The 13,300-nt window shown below is 41.1% G+C and overlaps 1 protein-coding gene across 1 annotated transcript; it reads right to left on the bottom strand.

Annotated features, from left to right (window-relative positions):
- Positions 1–664: 664 nt before the first annotated feature.
- LOC149311669 (islet amyloid polypeptide-like) lies at positions 665–12,446 on the bottom strand. Its single transcript, XM_089526677.1, has 4 exons — positions 12,316–12,446; positions 11,884–12,000; positions 11,577–11,714; positions 665–1,228 (listed from the first exon to the last, which is right to left on the bottom strand). The coding sequence occupies exons 2-4, from the start codon at positions 11,961–11,963 to the stop codon at positions 1,057–1,059; spliced, it is 390 nt and encodes a 129-aa protein (XP_089382803.1). The 5' UTR covers positions 11,964–12,000; positions 12,316–12,446; the 3' UTR covers positions 665–1,056.
- Between the last annotated feature and the right edge of the window lie 854 nt (positions 12,447–13,300).

Here is a 13,300-nt window from a genome sequence, read left to right on the forward strand (position 1 = left end):
ACTGATGGCTCAGAAACCCAAATGATGTAAGGGCAGTGATGTGATCGGTGGGGACCACTAGCTTCCATCATCCAGCCCATGGAAAATGTCCCTTAGGACAATCTATTTGTTTAGTACAGATACAAGTCTCTCTCTCTCTCTCTCTCTCTCTCTCTCTCTCTCTCTCTCTCACACACACACACACACACACACACACACACACCGTATCTGCAGTGAATATGTTCCTGGACTTACTGTTTATAAATGAAACTGCAGGTGATGCGAAGAATGCTGTAGCACAGCATGGAATTGTGATGAGGACCTAGGAAATGCCTAGAGAGGACACCTTTCTAGGCATCTGGAGGTCCTCCAGTGGGAAACTAGCAGAGATTGGCCATGGAGCCATGTAGGACCTCCAGCTGCCTAATGAGAGACACTCTAGATATCTAGAGAGACCATGGCTAAGTAAAACCACAGTTTTACTTAGATACGGCGTGGTGGTGACCCGTAGTACAATTTTGGTGTCATAAGTTTCCACATTCCAAGAATAAGTTTATTGTGAGTGTATCAAGATATTTCCCTGACAGAAATCTGCTCCCATACAAAGATATACATCTCACATGTTGTTGTTTTTTACAGTTTTAATTTTTTGAAAAAAAAAGACAAAAGAAAAAGAAAACCCAAAGACTTGTGGCACTTCTGCATTTCAGATTCTTGTGGCATGGGTGTGTGAGGTTTATTTTCTTTTGAACAGGGGAATTTCACAAGCATCTTAGCCATTGGAGCCTTACCACTTGGGAGCCCCTCTGTGTGCCATCATCCACCTAGGCAGTATGACAAACCCATGCACATACATAAAATACACACAAAGAAAACAAGGCACTGGTAAGAATGAACAGGTAGTCAATAACCAAAAGGTTGTGTAAGCAGCCAAATCATTAAATGACTTGTTGAAGTGGCACTAAAAGAAAGAGAACATATGTGGAGGCCTGGATTATACATTGCTAGGGGGAAGGAAGGGAAGGAGGAAGAATTTCTAGTGAGGAGGACTGCACCCATTACTGTCTTGTTGCAACATTAAAGCTGTAGATAGTTGGGAGGTTCTTTGTCTCTCTTCCCATAGGTGTTGGATCCTACATTGGTAGGTGAATAGATAGCACCAATGGTGTTGCTGGACCGAACCAAGAAGTCAGCCAAGCGTTGTGTCACACATGTGGCAGTGTTGCACCTCCGTTTCTCCAAGCGGTGACTGGAAATATAAAACAGAGACAGCCTTGTGAAAACCAGCAGGCCCTCAAAATTACCCTCTGCTTTCAGTGTTGCACACTGTTTTAAACCAGTGTACTTCACTGCATGCTTTTAAAATGCATGTTTATTTTTGTCAGTAGATCTGAGACCTCTGACTCAATTACTGAATTGTAAATAGACACATGTAAATCCATTGACACAATGGGCCACCTCTAATTGGGACTAGCAATTGGATTTAGGGCTCTGGGAGCCTTTTCTGTTGAGTGGGTACAAATTCTGTAAACAACAACAACAACAAAAAGATTTTGAGCTTCTCCAGATAGGCCAAATATGTCAGGAAGGTGTGGTATTTGTTGCTGTAGTTCTCAAAGGTTTTTAAAAATATCCAGATGGATTTCCTCTTTTCTGGGATTATTTTCTGACAATTCCTGGCAGCGGCAATAATATTTTATTCCCACTCTTGTGTGGGTTTCTTTCTACTTTTGAGATGTATCACAACAAAAATCTCTTTCTCCGCCTTTAAAAAAATAGAGTTATATTCCATCAGTGTATTGGTGAACTGGCACTTTTGCACTGTAACACCATAACTAAGAATTTTAAGAGTGCAGACAATTTGCTCCTCAAACTGTAGGATTACCTTAGTAAATCGCACTCTAGTTTTAAAAAAACCTTTGGAAGAGCCCTACTTCAAATCCGATAAATCTCTACAAACAGCTTCCCAGAAGGATGGAAGCAGTGGATGCAGCAGCGACAATAACTTGCAAAAGCCAAAAAGCTATATTGTGAGAACTCATTTGGGGGAGTCCTTTGTGAATTGTATTGACTCAAAGTATTTTTTTAAATAATGTGGAATGCACATTAATACTTAATGCATAAACATGGAAAGTTATTGTCTTAAATGAAAACATGTATTATCAGTCACAAACGTTCATTAACAAGAACTGAAATGGACAGGTTTCCCCCTACTCTTGGATGGGACACAAACAGTTTTATGAATTCTACCAACACATCTAAAATGCCAGCAAGCAAGCAATCAAGCAATCAAGCAGCCAACCAACCAACCAACCAACCAACCAACCAACCAACCAAATAAATAAAGGCCCATTGTTTTTGTCCATAGCATGAAAAGTTACTTTTTAGAATATAACTCCTAGGACCCTTACTAACTACAGGATTTGAGGAACATTCGACCAAAAAATAATTTTTCCATGTTGTTTGCTGTCATTCCCTTGACATTTAGCAGGAGTAGGCTACTGGATGGGCCCTGGAATACGTTTCTTCCCAATGAACCTGCAAGGGCCACATGGATTACCAAAAATGTCATATAACAAACAGAGAAACAGAGGTTCAAATGCCACTATTACTTTTGAAAAACAATATTTTTGAAAATCAGTGCAGCATATGCAGGGAATCCATGCAGCCTACTGAGAAGGTAACTTGCCACTCTTGGAAGTTTCTGGGAGAGGCAATTCACCCTCCTCTTTTTGATAATAAAAAGTATAGTCTGGAAAATCTGTAGAGGTCAAGGTCCACAAAAACACCTATTTTCAAGAGAATCATTGAAGCAATTATTATTATTATTATTATTATTATTATTATTAACCTTTATTTATGAAGCGCTGTAAATTTACACAGCGCTGTACATGCAATTTTTTTAGTTAGACGGTTCCCTGCCCTCAGGCTTACAATCTAAAAAGACATGACACAGAAGGAGAAGGGAGTGGTGACAGGAAAGGGTAAGAGGTCCAGCAGTTCCTCTCAACCTCCGAGGCCTGGACCAAGGCAGATGGACAGGAGGGAGGGCTTGGCTTCAAAATGGAAGGTTAATCATTATCCAGGGAAAATACATACTCACAAGTAGGATAATACATATACAGTACATAGCAATACAGGAAATGGATCAATAAACAGTCAACAACAGAACATCAGATAGTAAGCGACAATTATGCGATGTCTGGGAAGGCTTCTCTGAACAGGATGGTTTTCAACTCTGTTTTGAAGCTGGTTAAAGAAGTGATGACTCTTGCTTGTGGGGGAAGAAGGTTCCAGGAGTGAGGGGCAGCAAGTGAAAAGGGGCGAATCCGGGATGGGGCAGAGGAAATCCTGGGCTGAGACAGGAACCCTTGACTACCAGAACGGAGGGCCCGAGTGGGAAGGTGAGGAGAAAGAAGGTCTGATAAGTAAGGAGGGGCCAGTCCATGGAGGGCTTTGAATGTCAACAGCAGGAGCTTATACTGAATGCGGAAAGGGAGAGGGAGCCAGTGAAGGGATGCCAACACAGGAGAGATGTGGTCAGAGCGGTGGGTGGAAGTGATAATGCGTGCAGCTGAATGCTGGGCAGAGATTAAAGGACGGAGGTGAGAAAGAGGAAGTCCAGCCAGGAGGACATTACAGTAATCAAGTCGTGAGATCACTAGGGCATGGACCAGGATCTTGGCAGAAGAGGTGGAGAGATAAGGTCGGATTTTGGCAATATTGTACAAAAAGAATCTACAAGCCTTGGCTGTGGTCTTGATCTGAGGGATACACGACAGAGAAGAGTCAAAGATAAAGCCAAGACTGCGGGCTTGCTGGACTGGTTGAATGGAAATGTTGTCCACAGAGACAGAAAAGGAGTGTTGAAGGTTGGGCTTAGGAGGAAAGACAAGAAGCTCCGTCTTGGACATGTTGAGCTTCAAACGCCGATGGCGCATCCACTGTGAGACAGCTGTAAGGCAAGACGAGACTTGCTGTTCAAGCCTTGGAGAAAGGTCAGGGGCAGAAAGATACAGCTGGGTGTCATCGGCATACAGATGGTAGGAAAAGCCAAAAGAGCTGATGAGTTTTCCTAAGGACAGTGTGTAGAGAGAAAACAGAAGGGGACCCAGAACAGAGCCCTGGGGAACTCCAACAGATAAGGGAACAGGAGAAGAAGTCTGACCCCCTGCAACTACTGCAAAAGATCTGCCAGACAAGTAAGATCTAAACCAGTCGAGAACAGAGTCTGAGAACCCAAGGTCAGAGAGTATGTCAATTAGGAGACAGTGATCAACAGTGTCGAAGGCTGCAGACAAATCGAGAAGAATGAGAACAGAGTAAAGGCCATTAGCCTTGGCCTGTAAAAGGTCATTCGAGATCTTTGTGAGAGCTGTCTCTGTGGAATGCCTTGGGCGGAAACCAGACTGATAGGGATCAAGGATGGAGTTGGTTTCGAGAAACTTGAGACAGCGCGAATAAACAACCCGTTCCAAAACCTTAGAAAGAAAGGGGAGAAGAGAAATCGGACGATAGCTAGACAAAGAGGAGGGGTCAAGAGAAGGTTTTTTCAGAATTGGGGAAATGAGAGCATGTTTGAAGTCCGAAGGGAAGGAGCCTGTAGAGAGAGAGAGATTGAAGATATGGAGAAGCGAGGGCAGAAAGGAGGGAGCTATAGAGATTAGAAGACGAGTAGGAATAGGATCAAGAGGACAGGTAGCAGGTTTGGAAGAGTTCAGAAGTGTAGAGAGTTCATCCAAGGAGGCAGGAGGAAAGACAGAAAATTTGTTAGGCGAAGGCGATAGAAGATTAGATTTGTTAGGCGAAGGCGATAGATTAAGAGCAGAAGAAGAATCAGGAGGGACTATCTCAGAGCGAATAGTGGTAATCTTAGAGATGAAATAGTTAGCAAAGTCATTAGGAGAGAAAGATGAAGAGACAGGAGGAGAGGGAGGTTTAAGCAAAGAGTTGAAGGTGGAGAACAAACGCTGCGGGCACCTCTCATTGGCAGAGATCAATGATTTGTAATAATTCTGTTTAGCCATAGATAGGGCGCGTGAAAAAGGACGAAAGAACAAATTTGAAATGGATAAAATCAGCCCACTCTTTGGACTTTCTCCAAAGACGTTCGGCCGCTCTAGAGCAGGACCGGAGAAACTTAATGTTGGGGGTAAGCCAGGGCTGAGGTCTAGTCTTGGAGGAAGAAGTGCGAACAGAGACAGGGGCAAGATGGTCAAGAGTCGAGGAAAGAGTGGAGTTAAATAAAGACATTGCTGAATCAGCAGACTCCCCGAGATTTAGGGAAGAGAGAGATGAATCCAGGGTCAGACCAAGATGGTTAGAGTCAACAGATTGAAGATCACGAAAAAGGCGTTGAATAGTATGGCGAGGAGGAGGAGTATAAGTGAGAGCAAAGGAGATTAAATGATGGTCAGATAGTGGAAAGTCAAGTGCCAGGTAGTCAGAAATGGCGCAGTTTGCAGCAAGAACTAGGTCAAGACAGTGACCAAGAGAATGAGTTGAAGAGTTGGAGTGTGGTTGGAGGCCAAAAGAAGCTAGCAGAGAGTTAAAGCGAGATGTTAAAGCATATGACAATGAGGTATGTAAAAACTCCAGGATCTGACAAAATTCCATCAAAGTAATGGTAGTCTTCAGAGGACAATCTTGCACCCTGAAAAGTTGACTAGAATGCCAAAGCTCAGTGTATGATGGCAATATCTCTGTTGTATTAAAACCAATACATTTGTTCTGTTTTCTTCCAGTTATTGGATAGCATGCTCTAGAAAATATTTTTTCACACCATCTACCCCAAAGTAAATTTTGCTTCCAGTAGACAAGGATCATATACACAGAATTTTATGAGCTTGGTTTTGATTGATTCACACACTTTTAGCTTCTTTGGAAAGGACTTTTGTAAGATTTGTTGGTGTTGATTCTTCAGCATGCTAATTTATTTTTGCATTTTCTGAAGCTGTTATTATCTAGTGCAAAAGTAAGCTCTTTTTACTCTTATCCAGAGCAACACTATCACTGTTATTGGGGCATATACAAAAGTTGTTAACAAACTCTTTCAAAGGATTTCTGTTTTAAAGTTGCATAAGTCAGGAATGACTTGAAAGCAGAGCAACAACAACAACAACAGCGGATTACTATTTTGAGAGCCAGCATGTATAGAGTGCTGGACTCAGGAACCCAGGGTTCAAATCCCCACTCAACCATGGAAACCCACTGGGTGATCTTGGACAAGTCACATCCTTTCAGTCTCAGAGGAAGACAAAGGCAAACTCCTCTAAAATAAAAATCATACATTGACAGGAAGGGGATTCAGCTGCATTTCTGACTACCTGGCACTTGACTTTCCACAGGGGAACCCATGCCTCCTTGCAGGATTGGGGAAGGCATAGTGTGGGACCTCATTTCTCCCATTCAAAAAGCAATGGCATGTGTCAGCTGTTACCCCGAGATGGAACAAATTGTATATAATGCATTATTGTGTGGCACATTATCTCCAAGATCTGTGCAAATGTAACAAATTAAAACGGAATGTTTTAACCCTGGTGGCGCAGTGGTTAAATGCCTGTACTGCAGCCATTCACTCAAAACCACAAGGTTGTGAGTTCAAGACCAGCAAAAGGGCCCAAGGTCGACTCAGGCTTGCATCCTTCTGAGGTCGCTAAAATGAGTACCCAGACTGTTGGGGGCAAATTAGCTTACTTGCTAATTAGCTTACTTGCTGTTCACCGCTATGATCTTTGGAATAACGGTATATAAATAGAACAAATTATTAATTAATTATTATTATACCAAGAGAGCCCCATGCTAAATTTGCCTTAGGGTCATGATAATTTGGAAATGACTTGGAAGCACATCATCACCGCCACAAGCATTTAATCATCACCTGCTTTATGCTTGGATAAGAAAATGTGCATAAGAAACTCTCAGGAAAACACTGTAAAGTGACCAGTGACGACCATACAGATAGGTTATATACAGAAGATCTTAGGTTGATTGTTCATGGTAGCACCTTCAGCGGTAGATAATTATAGTTAAGTTACTAAGGGGCAACAATTACTCAGTGTTTAGCTTTCAGATGAACTTTTAAAGGCTATTTAGGGAACTTGCTGATATCATGGGAATGATTAGTGTAAGAATCAATCATTTGCTTCTGTCAGCAGCTCCTGAAGGAGCAGAACTCCATTCAGTGGCAGTTGTTCCCCCATAGTTTCTCCAGAATCATCCCTAGTCACCTAACATTGAGAACCATTCCGTTTTAATTTGTTACATTTGCACAGATCTTGGAGATAATGTGCCACACAATAATGCATTATATACAATTTGTTCCATCTCAGGGTAACAACTGACACATGCCATTGCTTTTTGAATGGGAGAAATGAGGTCCCACACTATGCCTTCCCCAATCCTGCAAGGAGGCATGGGTTCCCCTGTTACTTCTCATGGAGGCTGCAGCTAAATCCCCTTCCTGTCAATGTCTTTTTAATCTTTCTTTAATAAAATCCTGTCTATGGGACACACAGGACTTTTTCACACATCTAACAGTGGTCTAGGAAGCTTCCTAGAAGTGCAAATGGTACAATTTCTGGAACTCTCATAGGGTTTCTAGAGCTATACCACAGAGTGCCCTAGAACTAGAGAATAAGGACTTTCTTTTAAAGGCTCTTGTAAGGGCCATTGACACGCACGCACGCACGCACGCACGCACGCACACACACACACACACACACACACTGTGTGGAGTGCTCTGAACAATTACTGAAACCATTATGCTGTGTAAAGAATGGATCTGGAGGCCACAACAGAAATATAGCAAAAGCAGGAAAATACTTAAAGTACCATGGAATTACCATCAAAAGCAGTAGTTCTGATTTTTTCTTCTTCCTCCTCTAGTATGTTGAAACATGGAGAAAAAAAGCTTCTAACATGAGTCCCCCCCCCCCCCCCCCCGGTCTTCATTGAATGCTATTTGCACAGGAATGATGCACTGTATCATGGATTCTAGTTTACAATGGATCCAAGCAAGGAAAAACAGAACTCATTTTTTTCATGTCAGCCACACAAGCCCTGTTGAGGCATTAAAGGTACAAATGTGAGAAAGGGGAACAGTTTCTATACCTCTGTTGTGCACTGTCTCTGAGCCTTTCCTGTCCAACATTGCCATGTTGTTTCATCAGGGTTGCCAACTGCATTGCAAGATGTCCTTGCACTGATGTAAACATGAGTAAGACTTCTCTTTAGGCCTTACTACCTAATATGATAAGACCAGGAAATGTGGGAGTAGAAAATTTCTATTTTGCTTTCTCTTGCATTTGATTTTCTTTTTTTCTTTTTTTTAAAAAAGCATCACCTTTCCCCTGATGAATATTAAAACATTTGTCAATTTGGATCAGATCATGTCAAAAACAAGGGACGTGAGAAGAAAAAAAACCCTCAAGCTAAAAAAAACAGGGTTAATTGGTGTAGTATTTTGAGTGTTGGACTATGACTCTGGAGACCATGGTTCAGTTCCTTGCTTAGCCATGAAACCCACTGGGATAGTTTGGGCAAGTCGCATGCTCTCAGCCTCATGGGAAGGTAATGGCAAACTACAGCTGAACAAACCTTGCCAAGAAATGCCTTAGGGCCACCATAAGTCAGAAATGACTTGAAGGCACACAACAATAAGTTGGCAGGCAACTTGAAGGAACATGCACATACAGCTGAGTAGGTACCACTATTTCCAGACTAGGGAGCATCTACACAGTAGAAACAATGCAGATTGACACCACTTTAAGTGCTATAGCTTTATCATTTTAAGTGCTGTAGCTTGGGCAAGTCACTCTCAGCCTCAGGGGAAGGCAATTGCAAGCCTCCTCTGAAAACATCTTGCCAAGGAAACCCCATGATAAGTCTGAAATGACTGGAGGGCACACAACACACATACACACAGAGATCCAGCCTATGGAATCCTGGGATTTGTAGCTTTACAAGGTCTTTTGCCTTCACTGCCAAAGCATGCTGGTGTCTCACCAAACTACAAGTTCCAGGCTTCTTTAGGATGGAACAGTTAAAGTGGTGTCAAACGGCATTATTTCTATAGTGTAGATGTTCCCCTATAGAATATCATGTTGTATCTGTCTGCCAGGTGATGAGAAGACTTCAAAAACAAAAGAGAGTACAACACTAATTCTGCACCATAAATATTGTCAAATACACAGGGAATCAAGCTCAAACTTTCAGCAGTTAAGCACTGAAGCCAAGATCCTGTTGGGTAACTATGCAAGAATATCAATGGTGATGGTATAGGCAAGAAAACAAAGTCATCATCATGAAGATAAAACTGCTGGCTCTGAGCAGCCTGTTTCTCTTTTGCATGACTTCTAGAGGGGTCTTCAGAGCCAGGCACTCTGAGAAACCTGACTTGGTCAATCACCTGTGCCATGGGACAAGAAAAACATTTGCCAATGTAGACAAGGCCTGAAATAGAACTTGGCATCTTTAAAAAAAAAAAAAAAATCTCCCTGAATCTTCCTGCCATGCTGGCTGGCAGTTCTGGATGCTGGAATCCAAAAGGAATTTCCTGAGCTCTGTTCCGCAGCAGAGAGGACTTGATTGTTCCAACTGCTTCCTTCAAATAAAAAACATTATGGTGGGAGATAGCCCTGTGTGCAGAACATTCATGAGCTGCTTTTTCTGTCCCAAATCTACAGCTTGCCAGACAGTTGAACAAATCACTTCAAAATGAATGCTCAGCCTGTGTAGACTGGATAGTGGTGCAAAAGAGAACATCAGACTAACCCAAACCTGCTAGCACTGATCCCTTCACCATAGAGTTTTGCAGTCTTCAAAGATGGGGCTAGCTCAGTCCCATCTTTGCTACCTGGGGCAATCTCCTTTCCCATTCCATGTAAAGAAGCTATGTAGACTGCCAGGCATTGGAATAGGATGTTCTACTGCATTTCAGAACAACAAGGCAGTTAAAGGGAATCAGGTTGCGTGGTACACACAATTTGGTTCTTCAACAGAAAGGACTTCAACAGAAAGGATTTAGGAAGAACTGACAGCAGTTTCCTCACCCTAAGAGTAGGATCAGCCCTTAACTGTGGCTTTAGAGAAGATGAAAAGTAGAGGCATATTTGAGGGAAATATTCATTTTGGCTGAAGATGTATGGGTAAGACAAGTGGTGACAAAAGAGAGGGAAAACTGAGGATTTGAACAGATCTCTTGACTCTCACACTTGATCCAGTGCAGTAAGCAGTACAAGTGGCTGTACTGTCTATGGCATGAGAACTCAACTGTTATTGGGATATTCTGAACTAATCATGGATGGATGGATTAGTGTATAAATGGATTTACAGCTGCTGAAATGCTTCTTGAAAATTATCAAGCATTGCCATTATCTGACTCTGTTTGTCATTCTAAAATTAGAGAAGTATTTAGCAAATCAAAAGCTCTAAAAATGCTATTTTCCTCAAGAAAAATTGTATTTATAATTCATTCAGTGCAAAGGCACTCATAAGTACATGGAAAGGGATATAAGCAGTTGCTGTTTACATAGGTTCTTTGTGAAAGTCGTTTTTTTTTTTTACAGAACAAGGAATACTAAATGATATGTTTGTTTCTCAAGCCTATTAGCATGCTCCACAAGACAATTTCTTTTTAGTTTTTGGAGAGGAAAAGAGAAAACTACTATTTAATATTCTCCTTTAAAATGCAAAAGGAAAAACAGAGAATTCCACTCAAAACAAAACTTTTCACTGACCAAATAAGTTGTATGAAAAGTTTGTGCCTCACTTCTTGTTGACTTTTTTTCCTGGTATTTAATACCTGCATGGACATATTTAATATTTCTTTCTCTTGTTAATTTGATTAAAATGCTCTTGGGATCAGTGGGATGCTATTTAAGATTAAGTATGTTTGCAGGGAGCTGAAACATAGTGTGTTTAAGGTATCAAGATGTCAGTACAGTACACTGAATCATCTCAACTGGCACAGGGGACTGTTTTGTATGGATTACATTTGTTAAGGTCAATGCACTATTAAATACTGTATTTTTCATTTATATCTGGGGAAGTTTGAGCTGAAGGAAAAAGTGACACACAGAAAGTAACCCAAGAGATTGCTAGAAATCCCAGCTGTACAGCTCCACATTTAGAGTGGAATGGTGATACATTCCTACATGCAATTTTTTAAATTTAAAACCTCAAATACTTTCATCAAGAAATTTGCAAAGGTTGGGAAGTTCCTTTCAAACCAAACTAAAATTTCTCTTATCCACATGATTAATAAAGTGCCTTTCCTCACTGTAAAGAGGATTACAGCTCTGTTAAAAACCTAGTTTTTTTATATTAGGACTTCTACAGTGAAAAAGGTGTGATCCTGTAAACCTTCAAATGTGGAGAATTCTAATACAGCAGTTTGTAGAATTTCTTGTTTTGAGCCATTGGGGGGAAGCTGCAGATGAAGAATATCAGAAGCTCTTCTTTTGAGATACAATTGAATTATCACAGCAAGTGGAACCGAACTGAAGACATCTACAGCCTGACTGCAAATTACAACCCGTTGTTTCTTTCTGCCTGCTTTGCATTTGAATGAAACATGGTCAGAAGGCATTTCATACCTTTTGGGCTTTAGCGCTTCCTCCTCCATCAGTGCACCATTAATTCCCAAAAAGCCAGTACTTCGTGACACGATGGGTAAAAACCACTCTTGTCTGTCAGGAGTTCCATCAGATAGATCATCAGCCAAAGACAGCAGTCTATAAATGAGAACAAAAAGCAAAATTGCTCTTCCCATTAACACTTCTTGTTCTTTCCTCAACCATCAGCTAAAGTAATTGGCTTTTGCAACCATGTGACAGAAGGAAATTGTACAAAACAAGTCATTCAACTTCTTGCAAAAGTAAGACATGAGCAAAGGCTACTGACCTGTCAACAGGTGTTGCTTCCAGGGAATTCAAAGTAATACACAAGATGATGAAAAGAAAGGGTCCTTTCAGGGTACACATCTTTGAGGAGTCACCAGAAAGAAAAAGAATCACAAGACTAAAAAGAAAAAGAAAGAAAGGAAAAGAGTTCAGCTTAAAACACAAATTGTTCATTAAATACTCAATAACAATTGTAACTGTAGCAATGATCAAATAATGAGAAAACAACGGCAAAATGCCTCAACATGTGTAAACCAACAAAATCCACCCCCTTCCCATTCTAAAGGATTGCACATAACCTTCATTTTCCCACTCCCTGCATCAAATAGGAAAGCAACAGTTTTTCTACTCAACTCTGGGCATTTTATTTCATTAGTTTCATTGTTTGCTTATTCGACAGTGAGTTTTATAAATAAGCAGTGACAAGACTTACCTTTTGGTGGTCCAAGAATGCACCAAAGAAGTCAAGGAACTGTTAGGATTAGAGGAGCGGAGGAACAATCACGCACTTGTGTCTGACTCTGAAATATCCTATGTCTCCACCTTCCTTGTAGGCTCTTATATACAGCTCTTAGATACCCCTCATATCTTTCTCAGCTCTGACATCAAGCAACAGCAGCAGCAGCAGCAGAGAGGGAGAGGGAAGGGGGAAGAGAGATTTTGTCATTAACGTCTATCCCTATAGATAGAAAGTGCTCCAGCAAAGAGCAGAAGATGACAGGTCATCACTACATTTACACTTTGGTAAATTTTAGTCAAGCCCATTCAGGAAGCCCTCGCGAAGTCATGCTAATAAGACGAGGGACTGTGACACCACAACTCATGCCAGCATTTTGAGAAGAGTTTTAATATGACGCTGAGGTAACTGTTCTTGTAGGCGTTAACTACTGCTAAAGAAAGGAACAAAACAGAATTTTCAGGAATTATGAAGGGCGCAACAGGAAATGAAACCAAAGAGATAATTGAATGCAAGTTGTTGGAAACTCTGAGTGCGGGAAAGGAGGAGAGGGTGAGACAAGTCACCATAAAATAAATCTATCATCTGCCTATATATTATCAATCAATCATCTATCTGTCTGGGAGAATGAAGGAGAGATTCTGTAAGTAAGGACAAAAGAGCGAGAATGAAGAGATTACTAAAAATGACATTGATAGACACACACATCACATCCTCCGGTATGGAGAAGCTGACTGCAATCCCTATATCACATAGGAAACTCCATTGAATGGGGGGAACGCCACAAAGTACTTCTGATGTCTGTCACCAAAAATTATATTCACCACAAAATTTAAAAACAAAACAAAAACATGTCACCAGAAGTGTCCAGGAAGTACAATTTATCATACAAGTGTTAATTTCTGGTTTAGAACATTAAAAAAACATTGAAAGGGGAAACAGGAAGTAGCCATGTAAGAGC

This window comes from Sceloporus occidentalis, unplaced genomic scaffold (genome assembly GCF_023333645.1).
Source record: "Sceloporus occidentalis isolate IW3139 unplaced genomic scaffold, rSceOcc1.0.p SCAF_5, whole genome shotgun sequence".
NCBI classification, from domain to species: domain Eukaryota; kingdom Metazoa; phylum Chordata; class Lepidosauria; order Squamata; family Phrynosomatidae; genus Sceloporus; species Sceloporus occidentalis.

Coding starts and splice junctions, on each gene's coding strand:
- LOC149311669 (XM_089526677.1), bottom strand. CDS start 11,963: ATGTGTACCCTGAAAGGACCCTTTCTTTTCATCATCTTGTGTATTACT. Junction 11,715..11,883: donor GAAGCAACACCTGTTGACAG/GTCAGTAGCCTT, acceptor TCTCATTTATAG/ACTGCTGTCTTTGGCTGATG. Junction 1,229..11,576: donor GAAGCGCTAAAGCCCAAAAG/GTATGAAATGCC, acceptor TTATATTTCCAG/TCACCGCTTGGAGAAACGGA.